Source organism: Mrakia frigida (assembly GCF_051309035.1).
Source record: "Mrakia frigida strain ATCC 22029 unplaced genomic scaffold BDY24scaffold_31, whole genome shotgun sequence".
NCBI classification, from domain to species: domain Eukaryota; kingdom Fungi; phylum Basidiomycota; class Tremellomycetes; order Cystofilobasidiales; family Mrakiaceae; genus Mrakia; species Mrakia frigida.
The window spans coordinates 182,030-198,397 of NW_027481250.1; the positions used below are offsets into that span (position 1 = coordinate 182,030).

General features: G+C 53.7%; 8 protein-coding genes across 8 annotated transcripts; 4 read left to right on the plus strand and 4 right to left on the minus strand.

Annotated features, from left to right (window-relative positions):
- Window positions 1–14: 14 nt before the first annotated feature.
- On the plus strand, window positions 15–3,142 carry BDY24DRAFT_171696 (uncharacterized protein). The gene is made up of 12 exons (XM_076636260.1): window positions 15–330; window positions 458–577; window positions 659–744; window positions 849–865; window positions 928–1,000; window positions 1,084–1,193; window positions 1,281–1,291; window positions 1,376–1,444; window positions 1,513–1,772; window positions 1,892–2,218; window positions 2,307–2,436; window positions 2,521–3,142. Exons 1-12 carry the CDS (start codon window positions 183–185, stop codon window positions 2,790–2,792), a joined length of 1,623 nt encoding a protein of 540 aa, XP_076493839.1. The 5' UTR covers window positions 15–182; the 3' UTR covers window positions 2,793–3,142.
- Window positions 3,143–3,186: 44 nt separating this feature from the next.
- Window positions 3,187–4,542, minus strand: ARC18 (Arc18p). The gene is made up of 6 exons (XM_076641756.1): window positions 4,425–4,542; window positions 4,259–4,358; window positions 3,852–4,139; window positions 3,600–3,681; window positions 3,443–3,499; window positions 3,187–3,333 (listed from the first exon to the last, which is right to left on the minus strand). The coding sequence occupies exons 1-6, from the start codon at window positions 4,428–4,430 to the stop codon at window positions 3,318–3,320; spliced, it is 549 nt and encodes a 182-aa protein (XP_076493840.1). The 5' UTR covers window positions 4,431–4,542; the 3' UTR covers window positions 3,187–3,317.
- RTS1 (protein phosphatase 2A regulatory subunit RTS1) lies at window positions 4,535–7,932 on the plus strand. Its single transcript, XM_076636261.1, has 6 exons — window positions 4,535–4,791; window positions 5,553–6,099; window positions 6,249–6,445; window positions 6,532–6,735; window positions 6,875–7,527; window positions 7,664–7,932. Exons 1-6 carry the CDS (start codon window positions 4,789–4,791, stop codon window positions 7,833–7,835), a joined length of 1,776 nt encoding a protein of 591 aa, XP_076493841.1. The 5' UTR covers window positions 4,535–4,788; the 3' UTR covers window positions 7,836–7,932.
- A 1,695-nt stretch (window positions 7,933–9,627) lies between these two features.
- PER1 (Per1p) lies at window positions 9,628–11,168 on the minus strand (the record flags this gene model as incomplete). The annotated part of the gene is made up of 5 exons (XM_076637534.1): window positions 9,628–9,830; window positions 9,906–10,046; window positions 10,137–10,394; window positions 10,527–10,711; window positions 10,846–11,168. 5 exons carry the CDS (start codon window positions 11,166–11,168, stop codon window positions 9,628–9,630), a joined length of 1,110 nt encoding a protein of 369 aa, XP_076493842.1.
- A 187-nt stretch (window positions 11,169–11,355) lies between these two features.
- Window positions 11,356–12,001, plus strand: SPC1 (signal peptidase complex subunit SPC1). The gene is made up of 4 exons (XM_076641757.1): window positions 11,356–11,407; window positions 11,470–11,529; window positions 11,596–11,682; window positions 11,822–12,001. Exons 1-4 carry the CDS (start codon window positions 11,360–11,362, stop codon window positions 11,906–11,908), a joined length of 282 nt encoding a protein of 93 aa, XP_076493843.1. The 5' UTR covers window positions 11,356–11,359; the 3' UTR covers window positions 11,909–12,001.
- A 501-nt stretch (window positions 12,002–12,502) lies between these two features.
- On the minus strand, window positions 12,503–13,602 carry BDY24DRAFT_398970 (uncharacterized protein; the record flags this gene model as incomplete). Its single annotated transcript, XM_076641758.1, has 4 exons — window positions 13,384–13,602; window positions 12,974–13,257; window positions 12,837–12,905; window positions 12,503–12,765 (listed from the first exon to the last, which is right to left on the minus strand). Coding segments are annotated over exons 1-4 (589 nt in total), but the record flags the coding sequence as incomplete, so codon positions are not given.
- Window positions 13,513–13,998, minus strand: BDY24DRAFT_417774 (uncharacterized protein; the record flags this gene model as incomplete). Its single annotated transcript, XM_076643769.1, has 2 exons — window positions 13,513–13,716; window positions 13,846–13,998. The coding sequence occupies 2 exons, from the start codon at window positions 13,996–13,998 to the stop codon at window positions 13,513–13,515; spliced, it is 357 nt and encodes a 118-aa protein (XP_076493845.1).
- Window positions 13,999–14,221: 223 nt separating this feature from the next.
- BDY24DRAFT_398972 (FRG1-like family-domain-containing protein) lies at window positions 14,222–15,959 on the plus strand. Its single transcript, XM_076641759.1, has 8 exons — window positions 14,222–14,256; window positions 14,324–14,474; window positions 14,610–14,692; window positions 14,776–14,988; window positions 15,063–15,148; window positions 15,322–15,589; window positions 15,731–15,798; window positions 15,879–15,959. Exons 1-8 carry the CDS (start codon window positions 14,251–14,253, stop codon window positions 15,892–15,894), a joined length of 891 nt encoding a protein of 296 aa, XP_076493846.1. The 5' UTR covers window positions 14,222–14,250; the 3' UTR covers window positions 15,895–15,959.
- Window positions 15,960–16,368: the final 409 nt, after the last annotated feature.

A 16,368-nucleotide genomic window follows, 5' to 3' on the forward strand; every position in this document is an offset into this window, starting at 1 on the left:
CCGAGTAGATTTTCCTTCGGGCAGTTGAAGATGCGATCGCGCTTTCCAGGGCGAGCGAAGGCCGACACTTTGATTTGTTCCCTCTTCCTTCTTCTCCTCAACTACTACTCCGTCCGATTCTCGTATCACGACCCTTCGCTTAACCCTCTTCCCTTCTCCGCCTACCTGAACTCATCGATCGGATGATGCGACTGCCTCAAGGACTGCTGCTATCTCTCGCTGTAGCGGCGAGCTCGTTCTTCAGCCTTCCCTCAACGAACGCCCAGAACTCCACAACTGCGACGACCGCTGGTTGCCTCCGTCTTCTAGGATCGGTCGCTTGTGTAGGGTGTGAGTAGTCTTCAACTTCCCAGATTTTCTTACGAGAAACACAAAAGGAAGGTGGAACTCGTCCCTCCCCCTGAAGCTCACTCTCCCTCCTCTCTCTCCGCTTTCCTCCCCATCCTCTTGTTTTCAGTCGAAGGAGCCTACATACACCCTGGAAACCTGTCGGAGGCTTTCCCTTGGATGGAGAGCGTCACTACAGTCGCCGAGTTTGACTCTGCAGCTCTCTCGTACTTTTCTGATCCCAATCAATGTGAGTCCAAGCGGACGGAGGAGGAGGGACGTCGGCTGAGCTCTCGCTGAACTTGAGCTGTTGTCTCGGACCGCAAAACAGACTCGGAAACTCAGTTTCGACGCAAGTTGGGATGTTCGAATGCTACAGGAGCGACGCTTCGGTATGCTAGGACAGTCCTCTGCTCGGTGAGTTCTAAGGAACGCTACAGAAAGGAGGGAGAAGAGAGAAGGTGCTTGGGCTGAAGTGAGTCGAAGCCGACGACTGATCGCCTTGCTTCCTCCCTGTTCAGATGTGGACGAATGGAGTGTGAGTTCAAGTAGTATTTCTCTGCTGTGTAGTAACTCGCTGACTCGAGAATTTTACAACAGCCGGTCACAGGAATGCCTCTCTCTGCTAGACCAGTCGAGTCTAGTTGACTCTCCGAAGATGGTCTGCCGACAGGTTGGTTCTCCTTTTCTTTCGACTCCGTCCTTCGAGCCTCTAGTCCCCGAAAGCTGACACTTCTCTCTATTTCGCTACATCAGACATGCAAAGACTACGCTGCCTCGGAGAACTCGATCGTCGAGAATCAGGCCTATTGTCCTGGTCCTGACCTCACTGGAGGTTTCCGAGCCGCCAACATGACGAAGGATTAGTGAATATACGCTAGACCTCCTACTGCAGACTGTAGAGAAGAAATAAGCACACACTGATCCGTCTTTCTTGTCCTTATCGATTCCAGTGTCCAATGCAGTTCGTCCTTCTTTCGATCGAACTCGACGCGTCGGTTTCTTGCCCAGTTCTGACTTCCGCTTCACTTCCCTTCCCGCTTCGCAGCGAACTGGACGACCTTGGCCACCAACGATACCTCAGTCTGCGTTCTTGGATCGAACAACGAGGGAAACTGTACGTCAAAGCTCGATGATGCGTCGCGTCGTCTCCTTTCTGATCTTTCGTTTTCTATCTTCAATCAGGTGGCTACGGATCCTCCATCTCTCAGCTCTGCTCTTTCTGCGATCCTTCCACTGCAACGCCCGACTCCTGCTGCTACGCGTCCAACACGAACGTCGGAACTTGCGGATATGTTCTCCCAGCCCTCTCGCCCTCTTCCTCGTCGACAATCGCCACCCCAAGCAGCTCAGCCTCAGTTGCTGGCTTTGCTAGCTCATCTCGTCGTGGTCTGTCTGGAGGTGCCATTGCTGGCATCGTCATAGGAGCTCTAGTAGCCTTGCTGGTGAGTTTCGACCCCTCTCTCGACTTCGAGTCGGTTTCGAACAACTGTTCGTCGTTGCGACAACATCTCAGAGACTGATCGATTCTTCCCACCCATCTTCCCTTACGCTCGCTCGACAGCTTCTCCTCCTCCTTCTTCTTCTCCTCTGCCGGCGTCGCAAGAATAAAGATCAGCAGCGACGTCCATCCACAACGCCAACCTTCCTCTCCTCCAGCGCAGCCCACTCTTCCGAATCGACCTTCGTCTCTCGGTTCTTCGGAGCCAAATCCAACAAGGAAGGAGCCTTCGCTGGAGAACGAGGTACCTCGGGAGACTCAGGACGAACGGACGAGAAGACGCTCGGTTTGGGTGTTACTGGAGCTGCTCTTGGTGCGGAAGGAGACCGAGACGCTATGTCTGGTGGGAAGGATGGGCTGGTTCACCCTGGAGAGGTGGTCACTGTTCTCGTGAGTTGTTTCGTCCCAGGCTTTTCGATCCGAAAATCGAAGACGCGTCGCTAACCTTGCTTCGGCTTCCTCTTTCCTCTTTCCTTAGTGGGCTTACTCTTCGACTCTGCCCGACGAGCTAGATCTCCGACCAGGAATGAAGCTACGAATCGTTCGTCTCTACGACGACGCTTGGGCAACTGGAGAGCTGGTTTCCGGACCTTTGTCAGGAAGACAAGGTTCGCCCCTATTCTCTCCTCGACCCTCTGTACCCTCCCTTTCCTTCTTCTGACTCCTTACCTTCGTGTGTATCACCTCTTCAGGAGCCTTCCCTCTCGTCTGCGTCACCCTCAACGGCGCCCCTCCCTCCCAAGGAGATGCCTCCTCCATCGCTCCTTCTCGACACTCTTCGGACGCGTCGCTCGCAGGAGGAGCCCTCGGTTTTGACTCCGTCGATCACGGTCGATACGTATCCACAACAACCGGAGGAACGAGGGGTCCCAGCCCGTTGCCTCTCGGTCGTCCTCTCATCGCGTCGAGAGGAAACGAGGGAGGGCGTCCCGACAGCCCTTTGGATCCTTTTGATCGGCCGTAGAGACTACTGTTTTTGTCTCTTTTTTTTCTTTTTTCCTTGGCCTTTCTTTACGACCCATTCCCTCCTTCCTTTATTTTTTTTGGGTTTTGTGCGTTTGGGCTCTCCTTTCTTGCTTTGCTCGCGACGCGTCGTTGTCGCCGTCGTTCTTCTCTCCCTTTGTACGAGTGCGTCGCTCCTCTTCCTTCCTTTGCTCCTGTTTTTCGTCCACCTGCTTGTGCTCGAGTACCTCTCACTTTATCTGCGCACTCTCGTTGTTCATCGTCGAACTCTCCTCCTCCTAGACACAGCTCCTTCGTTCGTTCTGTCGCTCCTTTCGTCTTTCGATCTTCATCTTCTCAATGGAGGCCGTCCCTTAGCCCAGCTCTCTTCTCTCTCCCACCGAACCGAAAAATTAGAGCAGTAAAAAGTGCAATCTCATCTCCTCCCTGTCACTCCCTCCCTCTCGTCGCAGTTCAGCCCACCGCCGCACCGTCTTCTGTCCCACCACTCCCCTCCCAAACCCAACCAACGTCCAACTATATATATTCACGATCCCCAGAACCTGCGTCCACGAAGCAAGAGAGAAGTCAGCGCGTCGTTTCCTCGACGCCCACACCCGAAACCAGTTCGCTGGCTCGCTCGCTTCGAACAAGAGAAAGACGGATACGTACCCCTTCCTCTTAGCGAAGCACGTCCACCACTTGCTTGGTTTGGCTGCTGGACGACCTCTGCAAGCGATAGCCCAGATTGAAAGAGGGTCAGCAAACGAGGTGCGAGCTGACGAGAGGGAAGGAAGGAAGGGCGAGATGGGAGGAAGAGGAAACGCACTCGGCATCCAGAGGGTAGAGTTGATCGAGAAGTCTGCTGGCGAGTTCCTGGCGAGCTTGGGTAAGGTATTGACGGAGGTGGTCTGAGAGAAGATGGGATTTGAGGTGAGGGACGGAGAGGGAAGAGAGATGGGAAGGGAAGGGGAGTGTGTGAGCTTCAGCGTCGACGTCGTCCCTTCCTCTCCTTCCTTTCCCTCCCCCATCCTCCCGACCAAGCCAAACTCTTGAAGATAAGATAGAAAAGCCCACTCACCTGCATCACTCGAGTTCCCCGGCGGCGCATACATCGAGTTCAGCGGGAAGGTCGCATCTCCAGGAAGAGCGAACGATTCAAGGCTGAACGTTGTCAACGTCTTCCTTGCGTCGTTCAACGAGGGCTCCACCTTGGAGGCTGTGATCTTGGACAGACAGTCTGAGAGGAAGAGGGTGAGGTAGATGAGGAGACGATCTGCTGGACCGTTGATGTCGAAAGAGCGGAAGAGGCAGTTGGCTCGGAAGAGGGTCAGGGTCTCGTCGATGATGTCGATGGAGGAGGAGTCCGCTGGAGAAGGAAGGAAGGGACGATGGTGAAGGAAGTCAGCGACGATGTAGTTCGAATGAATATGTAGAGGAGGAGTTGAAGACGACGCTGGTGTCTTGTATAGAGAAGGAGAGACTCACCGAGAGGAGCTGGGCCTCTGAACTTGGACTTGATGGGCAAGACCGAGGTGTTTCCTACGATCCTCACGTCCTCGAGCTCGTTGAAAGTAGAATGGTAGGCCTGGAAGGAAGCATGAGAGTCAGTACATGTATAAACAGTCTAAAAACAGAGAAAGAAGCTGCTCACTGGCATGGTGGTTTGGGGAGAGAGAAGGAGATGGGTTCCCCTAGAAAGCGAATACAAACTCGGCAGCAGATTCGATTAGGAAATCGTAAAGAGGTCGAGGTCAGCTTCCTTTGCACCAACGTCCATCCTCTCCCTCTCCCTCCCCTCTCCCTTCTTTCTTCCCCAAACGACGACCCCCTCTCCACCCAAGGCGCATACATTCCACTCAGTCAGATCGACCGAGGAACTCTTCGCTCTTCAGATACACGGTTCCTTCCTCCCCTTCTCCTCTCTCCCTCCCTCGACCCCACAGCACACCTCCTCCTCACTCTCCTACGCTTCAACCTCGACGCTCTTTTCTTTCATCTCGGACTAGCGAACAATCATGGTTAGTTCAGCTTCTTTTCACCGTTGAGGAGGTCTGCATACGCTCGTTTGGGAGGAAGACGAGCATGACGATGGAGCACGAGGGAGGGAGTAGAGGAGGGAGGCGTCGCGGAGCAGCGAGCGATTTGTTGACGCTGGTCTCCCCACGAGACCCTCTCTTGTTCGAGACGAGCTCTATGTTTGAGCTGGAGCTTGGAAGAGTCTGTGTATGCGCTTTCAGCTCTTGGAGGGGCAGAGGCATGGAGAGGGAGGGGAAAGAGGAGGGAGTTGATCTCTTCTCCTCCCAACACCTTGCTCTCCCATGCTCTTCTTTCCTTCTTGTTTGTTACACTCGCTGACCATCCTCTCCCATTCTTTTGCTTGCCCTTTTACAGAAGCAGCTGAAGAAATCTCTTGTGAGTCGTGCCTTCCTTCTCTCAAAGATGAGCGGAGGAGCGAGGTGGAGCAAAGGAAGGAGGAGACAGAGAGCGGGGTTTGCGAACAGCTCCCATCAGCCAACTTTCCCTTCGCTGAACGTTCCTTCTTGAGCTCAACCTCGAGATAGAACCTCATCAGCTTAGAGATCAACTTCAGAAGACGAGGAGGGTTCTATTCGGTAGAAAAAGGAGCTGTATGTCTCGGAGCATGCATTGGACGTCACTTCGCACCTTCACCTCCTCTCCCCTCCGTCGGATCTCCTCGCATTCTCCCTCCCACCCGCTTCCTTCCTCGTCAACCTCAGAGCCCTTCGCTGACCTCCTCTTATTCTTTTCACCCCATCAGCTTTCTCGGACCAAGTCGAACTCGAGCGATCAGAACGGCTCCAAACCGAAATCTCCCTCTCCCACTCCACCCATCGTCCCTTCCTCCGTCCCAGCTACCAACGGCAACAAACCCGTCCCTCCCCTCCCTTCCAATGGAACTGCCTCAGCCTCGAATCCCATCTCCACCTCCTCCCCAGCAGTTCCTTCCCCAGCAGCAGCTTCCCTCTCCTCTCTCGTCGTCGGAGGAGGAGCGTCCTCCTCTCGAGCCCAACCTCCTACCACTCCAGAACGCAAATCATCCGCTCCTACCAACGACAAGACCTCTCCCGCTCCTCCCGTCGTAGTAGTCTCGTCGTCGTCGGATATGGCCGTTGATGCGGCTGGAGCTGGAGCTGGAGGAGCTGGAGGCATCCCTGGAGGAGGTCCTCCGAGTGGATCGTTGGGAAGGCTCAGAGGAGGAGCGAAGGATACGATCCCTATCGCTGGGAAGACGCCTAGGAAGCAGAGGAGTAGCAGATTCCACGTAACGGAGAGGGTCGAGTTGGAGAAGTTGCCTGGGTTCAACGGTTAGTTCAGCTCTTTCCTTTCCCTCCTCTCCGATCCTTTCCCCTCGACCTCGGTTTGGACGCTGGAGTAGGAGTTGAATCGTAGCTGCTGGAGGATAGCCGAAACGAAGCTGACCCTTCTTCCCTTCTCATCTCTGCTGGTCTTATAGAGGTGTCGCAGGCGGATCGAACCGAGCTCTTCATCCGAAAGCTTCAGCAGTGCGCCGTCGTCTTCGACTTCAACGACGCCAGCTCGGACCTTCAGGGCAAGGGCATCAAGGGACAGGCTCTTCACGAGATGCTCGAGTACATCACCACTCAACGAGGAGTCATTTCGGAGCAGGTCTACCCAGAGGTCGTCGCCATGGTGAGGCTGATTCAATCGATTGAGGACGCGTTCTCGACGCATCGAGCTGACCTTCCTTGCTCTCGTCCCTCTCTCCTTCCTCTCAGTTTTCCTCCAACCTCTTCCGATCCATCCCTCCTCAAGTCAATCCTACAGGAGACGCCTTCGATCCGGAGGAGGACGAGCCCGTTCTCGAACTCGCCTGGCCTCATCTCCAAATCGTCTACGAGTTCTTCCTTCGGTTCGTCGAGTGCCCGGATTTCAACATGAACACAGCGAAGAAGTACATCGATCAGCCTTTCGTTCTTCAAGTGAGTTTTCATTTCTTCCAATGTCGTTAAAGGAGCGGTTGGAGAAGCAGGAGCCCTCGATTGAACGAGAGTCGACGAGCTCGAATTGACGAAGCTGACCTCTCCCCTCCTCCTTCCTTCCCTTCCTCTCTCTTCCCAGCTCCTCGAACTCTTCGACAGCGAGGATCCCCGAGAACGAGACTTCCTCAAGACGACGCTTCATCGAATCTACGGTCGCTTCCTCAACCTCCGAGCCTTCATCCGTCGATCCATCAACAACGTCTTCTTCCAATTCGTCTACGAGACCGAACGACACAACGGAATCGCCGAACTCCTCGAGATCCTCGGATCCATCATCAACGGATTCGCTCTCCCTCTCAAGGAGGAGCACAAGACCTTCCTCACTCGAGCCCTCATCCCTCTCCACAAAGCCAAATCCCTCGCTCTCTACCACCCTCAACTCGCCTACTGCGTCGTCCAGTTCCTCGAGAAGGACGCTACTCTCACGGAGGAGGTTCTCCTAGGTCTTCTTCGGTACTGGCCCAAGGTCAACAGTCCAAAGGAGGTCATGTACCTGAACGAGGTCGAGGAGATCTTGGACGTGATCGAGGCCGTCGAGTTCCAGAAGATCCAGGTGCCGTTGTTCCAGCAGCTCGCTAGGTGCATCAACTCTCAACACTTTCAGGTCGCGGAGAGGGCTCTGTACTACTGGAACAACGAGTACATCGTCAACCTTATGGGCGACAACATCGCGGTCATCCTCCCCATCGTCTTCCCTGCGCTCTACCAGAACTCGAAGGCTCATTGGAATCGGTGAGCTCTTTTCTCTTCATATGTTTCCCTCTCGTCTTTCCTTCGACTAGTCGGAACGCTCGTCGAACGAGGTCGTCGCGTTGTCTTGAATCGAAGCTGACCCCGACCCTTCCTCCTTTTCTCGACCCGTTCTCAGAACGATCCACGGAATGGTCTACAACGCTCTCAAGCTCTTCATGGAGATCAACGCTACCCTCTTCGACGAGTGCACCAACAACTTCAAGCTCGCTCGTCAACAGTTAGTTCCTCTTTCTTTCCTTCTTCGTTCGATCCTCTCAAGCTGTTCTCAGCGTCGAGCTTCGTACTGACGCGTCTTCTCCTCCTCATCCGTCTTTTCACCTCTTATAGAGAACAACGGAAGGCTCAGACGAGATACGACGAGTGGGAAGCTCTCAAGGAGACGGCGATCAAGAACCGAGAAGCCTCAGGAGCGACTGGACCTCTTCCCAAAGCTCTCACGACCCCTCCTCCTCCTCGACCTCCACCTCCCGAGGACGAGGACATGACCGACGTCTCGCTGGAACTTCACAACAACATCGGATTGGAGTCGTTCGCTTCGGAGACTTTCAAGATGGAAGAGGTGAGGCTTCGACGCGTCTTCGTTTCGTTCTTCGACCCGTTCGCTGACTCTTCGTTCCCTTTCTTCGCAGGCACCCGTCGACCGAACCGAACTCATCCCTCAAGGGGATCAGCCTCCTCCCGAGGAAGAACCCGTCGTCGCCTCTCCGTCGTCTCCAGGACCCTCAGGCTCAGCAGGTTCAGGCCCTTCGGAATCCCACGCTCCCGTCTCGTCGCCAGGTCAATCGCCTCACGTCCGTAGGAAGAGTGCTCTCCCTCTTGATCCTCAAGTCCTCAGGGATCTACAGAACCATCGATCGCTCGAGGGACAGGCGCTTGGAACAAGGTTGGGATCGTCACCGGCTTCGTAGTCGTCCATTCGCTCGGAGAGGAGGGAGGGAGTCGTTTTCTTAGTCGTTTTCATCTCTTCTCGTTTCTGGTAGTACTGTTTCTCTTTTACCCTTTCTCTTTACTCCTTTGTATCCTTGCATTTTTCCCCACCCTTCTCCTACAACCCTTTCTCCCATTCGTTCCCTTCCCCCTTAACTTCTACTCTCGTCTCTTCTCCAGAACCAAACCAGAACACCATCGTTTTTTTTGCTCTATATCTCTCTCGCTTGTGTGCGCCTCCCTTCTCACTCAACATGCCTCACGTCTCTCTCTCGCTCTACTTTTCTTTCGTCGCCTTTGTCTCCCTCGTTTTCGTTCACGTCGACTGTTTTCCTTTCTCTCCTCAATTGAATTGATCCCCTTTCTACTTTTTTCGTTTCCTTTCGCTCTCGCCTTGAATCTAGTTTGAAGATCACTCTCATCGATGTAGCTTTTCTCTCGTTTCTTTCTTCGACGAGTGCGAGCGAGGACGCGTCGGGAGAGTCGATGTCGTTCGAGTGTTCCAGACGAACAAGCACTCTTCCGGATCGCAAAGAATACTTCTGAAGAAAGCTCAGTTTGCGGGTGGGAGGAAAGGAAAGAAGGAGAACGAGAAAGAAAGCGAAAACGAGCCTTCGGGCGTGGGAGACGCGTCGATTCCAATCCCAACCGACTCGACAGCTTCTCTCCCTTTTTTTGTCGATCCAGCGCCGCTTCAACTCCCCGCCTCTTCAACCCGCGAACCAAAGGAAACCACTCAGCTTCACCGTCGTGAAACTTGAGCAGCCGCTCGTCGACTTCAGTCGGTGATCCCCTGCCACGACCTCTCCCCTTTCTCGTCTTCAGATGTAGGAATGCGGACTTAGGATGATCTGCTACTGAACCATAAGCTTTCGATTGCACAAAGCTGGTGTGTTAGACCACTATGCTGTTCAGGCTGCTTGAAAGGGAATGAAAGATCGATGGTGAAGTACCGTTGGCAGAAGGCTGGGCGAGCTGTTTCTTCGCCTTTCTCCCTCAAACCTTCGTTCTGAACTACAAAGAAAGTGGCTCAAGAGAAAGTGAGAGCGGTATAAAGGTGAGGAGTCCCGTCGCTCGAACAGACACGCGTCTCGTCTTTCCTTCTTCTTCTCGTCACTCGAAACTCCCATGCTCTAAAAACTTCAATCGCATCTAAGCTCCACCACTCCCATTTCCTTCCCATCCCACCCACCCTGCATCCTCTCTAAAGAACGAATACCACAGCGGTACAATCCCCACCGTCGCCAGATGCCACAGCGAATGCGCGTCCAACACTCCTCCCAACGGGGGGAAGTCGAAGAACTCCAACGAGACGGCGAGGAAGAAGAGGATGGAGATGTAGAGGGGATAGGAGACTTGGGGAGGTTGCTGTTGATGTTGGTGCTTGGAGGAGGATGAAGAGGAGAGGGGATGGGAGGAGGTGGGGAGACCGGCGGAGGAAGAAGGGTAGGCTTGAGGGATCCGAAGGTAGGGGCGAAGGAAGAGAGGGAGGAGGGAAGGTCGAGAGAAGAGGATCCAAAGGACGTTGTGGATGAGACCGAGGGTGAGAGAGTAGAACATGTTGTAGCCGTCTGAAGGACCAAAACGTAACGAGACGACGAAGTCAGAACGAGCGACGAGGAGACGCGTCGAAGAGAAGGGAGAGACGAAGAACGACTTACAATCGAACGACGAAGCTTTACAGAGATAAGTTATGTGACCAATAAACATGAGGGTGAAGAAGGCGGCAAGTTGTTTGAACCGAGTTGGATAGGAGAGGGATCCTGAAGAGGACGAGGAGGAGGGTTTGGTCGACGCGTAGGAGGAGGTGGAGGAGGAAGTTGGGTAGAAGTGCCATATCCGGACGAAGACGAGGAAAGTTGAGTAGGTGACGGCGAGTCCTGCTGAGAAGTAGTCGGCCTTCTCGGTCCAGGGCTTGTCTGAAGGGAGTGGGCGAGAAGAAAAGGAGAGGGACGTCAGAATGGTGACTCTCGTCTCGACCTTTCAGCTTGTCCTGGCTTGCTATTACCACTGATCGGTCCAAGAGCTCCAAGAGGATATAACAAACTTACCTCTGGTATGAAAGACTGTCGACCAGACCCAGGTGTTGACCCCTAGGACTCCGAAGATGAGGTAGAGCGTTCGAAGAGGGTTGCCAGGGAGGATCCGACGACGAAGTTCGCGAAGGCCCTTCCAGTGCATGTATCCGTTCATGAGCGAGAAGACGACGGAAGCTGGTTCTTGAACCCCGAACATCCTAAGTAGAACGAAGTCAGGAATGAAAGAGGAAGAGAAGTAGAGTCAGTTCGAAGGTTCTTCGAAACACGTCGAGCTCAACTCTCCTTCCCTCCCTCCCTTTCTTCCCCTTCTCGTTTCAGATGCGAGACTAACCTCTTGAAGGGCCACTTGCCATAGAACTGCTCCGTCCCTCCATCGCCCTTATCTGTGAGAACTCGCATGCAGTCGTACTTGCACTCGTCCTCGCACGTCCATCTGGTTGCTCGAAGGAAGACGTTCGACGAGGTGATGGACGTCGGCGAAGGCTCGCATTTGGGGATGCACTTCGATATGCAGAACTTGAAGAGTGGCGAGGTATCTCCTGAAGATGCGAGCGTCGGGGTTGGGGTGAGGAGGAGGAGGATGGCGAGAGGAAGGAGAAGAAGGAGGAGGCGATGGTGAGGTGAACGAGAGGAGGAGGAGGAGAAAGAGGCCATCGGTTTGAGACAGGGATGAGACTCTAGGTTCCTTCGAGGAAGACGGAGTGGGAGTAGGTCGAAAGAAGGAGCTGGGCGGGCTCTCGAGAAGAAAGTTTCTCTTTTGACGGTGGCCGTTTGAGGAAGAAGGGAGGAGTGAGCTTGAAACCATCTGTTCCTCCCTTTCGCTTCCTTCCCTTCAAACGCTCACCATGTCCGCTCTCATCGACAAGATCAAGAGCTCTCTCGAAGGACAGATTGTACGGATACATCCCCTCTTCTACTCTGCAACAAAACTGACTTGATCCGCCCCCTTTTGCAGGACTTTCAAGGGCAAAAGACAACTGAGGTCGTTTCTCACTTTGGTCTCGCTGGATCTGCTGTTCGTCCGTTTTCCCCTTCCCTTTCTTTCTCAAAAGCTGATTCTCATCCCCTCTCATATTCACAGATCGTCTCTTTCATCCTCGGGATAGTCACCAAAGACCTGAGAGTCCTGCTGGGAGCGTTTGGTACGGGAGTTCTCGTCACTCTGATGGTGAGCTCGACTCGCCTTTTCCTTCCCCTCCCCCTTCGTCTTCCTCTCCCCTCCTCTCTCCTTCCTTGTGGCCATGGCTCCCCTTCTCGTCCTCAGCTAGAGACTCACCTTCATATCTCTCCTGCTCGTTGTTTCCCAGATCGTCGTTCCATCCTGGCCTGGGTTCAACAAACACCCCGTCGCTTGGAGATCTAAGATCGAGGTGGAGGAGAAGAAGACCAACTAGGACTGGACGACGACGCTCGAATCTGGGATGCTACTAGAGTGGGGGATTAAGGGACGCTTTAACGAACATGATGATGACCTTTCACTTCTTCAATCGATGTAGAAGAGATGGAAGGAAAGGCAGAGCTCTCGTTGACGGGCCTCTGTTCGTCTCCCCCTCTTCGTTTGCGATAGACAGCTACGATGCCGAGTCTAAACTTTTGCAGCCAGTTTGAGTGCGTTCTTTTCTTTCTTCTTCGCTGGACCTCGATGATCCGTACTACCTGAGAAGCGAGCAATGAGACGCGTCGCGATGCACGCCTTCGAGTCGAGAAGGCCTTGCACGAGAAAGGCAATGGATCAAAGCTACACATCACGTTTCCATCTTATTATCTAGAAGTATTGCTTTATCAAATGGGGACCGTGAAATCCTTTCCGAGCTCTCGAATCGCCCGGTTCTCGAAGATCTTCGCCTTCACGCCTCCCGCGTTGTTTCCTTCGAGCGCCGTCTTGATCAAGGCACTGGCGAGCACCGGAGTAGAAACACTGGATTAGGCAATTTAAATTCGTTGATAAAATAATCAGTGAAGGCAGACGAGAAAGCGAAGACGGGAAAGAGGAGAAGAAGGAAAGGACGACGTCGAGCGAGATCGATCAAACTCACATCATGCTCGGTCCAGCCCATCTCTCCAGCGTTGACGCCCACTTGTCGGCCGTGAGTTCTGCTGAAGCTCTAGGTCGGAGGCCGGGGAGTCGAGTCGGAGGGTAGATGAAGGCGGGGCGGAAGAAGAAAGCTCTCGACGAACCCAGGATGGACGCGATCTTGGTTTCCGTCGCTGCTTTGACTCGCATCCCTAAACTTGGGTTATACGCACTGGTCTGGAGGAGCGAACATCATAGATGGGTCAGAATGAGGGAAGAAGGGAAGAAGAGGGAAAGAGGCAGCTCACCGAGTAGCCTGAGATGAAGACGAACTTGAAGTCGGGAGAGAGAGGAGCGAACGCCTCAGCTGCTGCAGCCTAGAGTGAAAGAAGGAGAAAGAGATCAGTTGAATCCGTCCATGACTGTGAGAAGCGAGACGACGTACAGCGTAGTCGTAGGTCAACTTGTGGTACTCTTCCTTGGAAACGAGCAGCGACGAGATTCCGAGCGTCCAAATCACTGACGAGTGACCGGCGAGCTTCTCCATCACCTCAGGAGTATATTTCTCGAAGTCCTCCATCTGAATGACTTGGAGTTTTGATTTGGAGGCCGGGAGAGCGTCGAGCATCTCTTGAGGGAGGGGACAACGCGACAGAACGGAGACTTGGGAGACGGAGGGATGCGAAACGAGTTGAAGAAGAACTTCGCTTCCTGCAGTTCCAGTCGCACCTGATGAGAAAGGAGCGGTAGAGTTAAGGTTAGTGCAAGGTTCAGAAGGATCTTTCTTCTTCGAGAAGAAGTTGAAGGAGAGAAGATGGAAGAGAGAGCGATGGGAAGCAAGGAAGGTTTGCTCACCTGTGAGAATCACCTTCGACATGTTTTGGTCGACTGTTCAGACTGGGGCGAAGAGTCAAAAGTTGATGATGGTGGTTGAGGGAGAGAAGCCGTTTTGCTTCTGAGTTTCGAGAAGGAGGGAAGTGGAGGCTAAGCGGCCTCCAGCCCGGGGACGACGCGACGCACGGCATCGATTCCTTTCTCTCCCTCCTTCCTCCCACAAAGAAACGATGACATAGCATTGAAGGTGAGCAAGTTGGATTGATCCCAGTCGGTGATGAAGATGGAGAGAGATCGGATCCGAGAGAGGAGAGGAGTCGCTTGTTGCAGACGAGGGGAGGAGGGGACTGTCTCCTGAAGAGAGGGAAGGGACGAGAAGTCAGCCTAAGGCTCGCCTTCCGCTCTTTCAGAAGAAAAACCTAGTATCTCCCTACACGCAAACGAAAGTCTCAGGGAACAGGACTAAAGAAGAGTCGAACTCACGACGAAGCGAGCCCGTCCAGGTCGATGACCTCGACCTCCTGGTACAAGATTGGTAGCGAGTTCCCAGCACCCAAACGAGACGAGCGAGATAGCGAAGGGGGTAGGTTGGTCGCAGTGAGAGAAGATGTGTTGGAGCATCTCCCAAGGAAGCATTCGAGGATGTCGAGAACGAGAAGGAGGGTAGGACGGAGGGCCAGCTTTGACCCTGTCCCCAGCTCTTTGTGAAGCCTGAGCGAGCAATAGATGATCTTTGATGGCTCCATATAGAAGATGGGATTCGAGAAAGAGATCTGAGAAAAGAAGGAGGAAAGGAAGATGGCGTCGAAGGGTAAGAGAGGTCAGCTTGTCGAAACGCTCTTCTTTCCCTCCACCCCTCACCCTCCTCCCCCATTCTTCTATTTCAACATGAGCGTGAGTCCATACTCCTCCTCCTCTCGTCGTACGCTGGGCTGACCTTTTGTTACTTCGGCTTTCTCAGGGTAAAAGCATGAAGCTGTCCTTCAAGGGGGACAAGAAGGTCAAGAAGACGAAACGAGCTCGCGAAACGGGAGGTTCAGACGACGAAGGAGGGGGATCCTCCAGCTCAAAGCACAAGAGCAAAAAGAGAGCAGAGATCGCAGATCCCGGAGGTGAGTAGATCTCGTCCTATACATATCTTCGCTCGTTTGGGTGTCGAGAGATGGAGGACCAACAGAGGAGCTGACCGACGCAGCCTTCTCCTTCCCTTCCTCCCTCCCTGCCTTTCGTCTCGTCTCGTTCATCAGCTTGGGTCTTCCCTGAGGATCCCACCGAAGTCACAGGTCCTACTTTCATCTGGGCTCCTACAGATCCTCCATCTTGCATCTCGGTGAGTTCACTTTCGTCCTTCTTGGTCTTCCCTTTCTCGAGATCAAGCTCACCTCTCCTTCCCTCCTCTCCTCCTCCTTCCAGTACGACGCCATCCGATCTCGAGTCATCCCCGTCGCTCTGCCTCCACCTTCACCCTCTCAGCAATCAGACTCCAGCTCCTCCTTCCCTCCAGCTCTCTCGTACGAACCTCAAGGAATCGACTCGGTCTGGGTCGTCTCGAAGCTCTCTGGCGCGACGGTCATCAACTTGAGGACGGCTTCAGGGATGTTCCTGGGTTGCGATCGTTTCGGAGTGGTAAGTCTCGACTCTGACTCCGCTCCCGAGCTCGTAGGAAGCCGAAATTGATCTCTGTTTTGGTCTGGAATTAGGTCTCTGCGATTTCCGAGAGTCGAGGTCAGCTCGAGAGCTTCACTCCTCACATCCTCGAGTCCAACCTCCTCGCTCTCGAAACAACGTGAGTTATTCTCTTCATCCGCACCCACGCAGCCTCTTCGCAAATTCCAAACGTCGCTGACCTCTCGTTCCTCTTCTTTCAACCTCCTTCTTCCTCTCTCTCCTCGCCACCACCCACCACGCGTCTCCCTCTCCTCTCTCTCCCTTCCGACACTCTCCTTTCCCACTCACCAGCCACGGAACCTTCCTCTCCATCTCCGAAACCGCAACCGGATCTTTCACCCTCCGAGGTGACTCTCCCACCATCGGATTCGCCGAGTCCTTCCGCTGCAAAGTTCAGGCTGGATTCCGAGAGAAGGCTCGAATCGAGGCTGAGGAGGGAGGTGCGAAGGGAAAAGGAAAGCGGGTTATGGAAGAGGAGCTTGATGAGGTTGCGCTTACGAAGCTGAGGCATACCTACGGAGGAGGGAAGCTGGTTGTGAGCGCTGAGTCGAAGAGAGAGGTCCGTCGCTTTCGTTTCCTTTCCCTCGCCCTCGCTGTTCCTCTGCTTTCGCTTGTCGATGCTCAAGAGAGTAAATGGAGGGATCTTCATGCGTGAGCTGTAGCTGACATTGGGTATCTTGTTGATTGGTTCGTCGCTCAGCTCAAGAAGGCGAGGGAGGAGGGTCGGTTGTCCGAAGCGTTGCTGGATCGAAGGTCGAAGTTGAAGAGGTTCGTTCTTCTTTTCTTTCTTCCTTTCTCACTCCTTCCAAAACGCTGACCTTCATCTCCACCTCGTTTCCCACCTCCAGTGACAAGTTCTGCTGAACGAATGCCCTGGACGACGCGTCTGTTTTCTTTCGACGATGAGACGACCTATTCTTTGTACCTCTTCTTCCCTTCGCAAGAACTCCAAGCTTACCTCTCTCTACATCTCTTAAAACATGCCCAGCTTTCTCGTTCCCTCCAAACGGGGGCTTTTCATCAAGGAACGATCTTCGTTCTCCCGAATCCTGACTCCATGCAAACCTCTTTCCCGCTCTCGCCTGAAGGAAAAAGCTGAACAAGACGAAGTCAGCTTTCGATTCGAATCTACACAGAGCTGAGGTAGAGCTCACGTTCTGTCTGATGATCGAGAGGGAAAGGAGCTCATCAAGAGAAAAAGTAGAAGTAGAAATCATGCCGATGAGAAGCGAGAGTTGAGTCGAAGTTGTTTTAGTTTTGATGATGATGGTCGGGGGGGAGGGAAGAAGGTTGAAACTGGCCGACGCTGGAGGGCAGGTTAGTGGCAGGTTGAGCTCG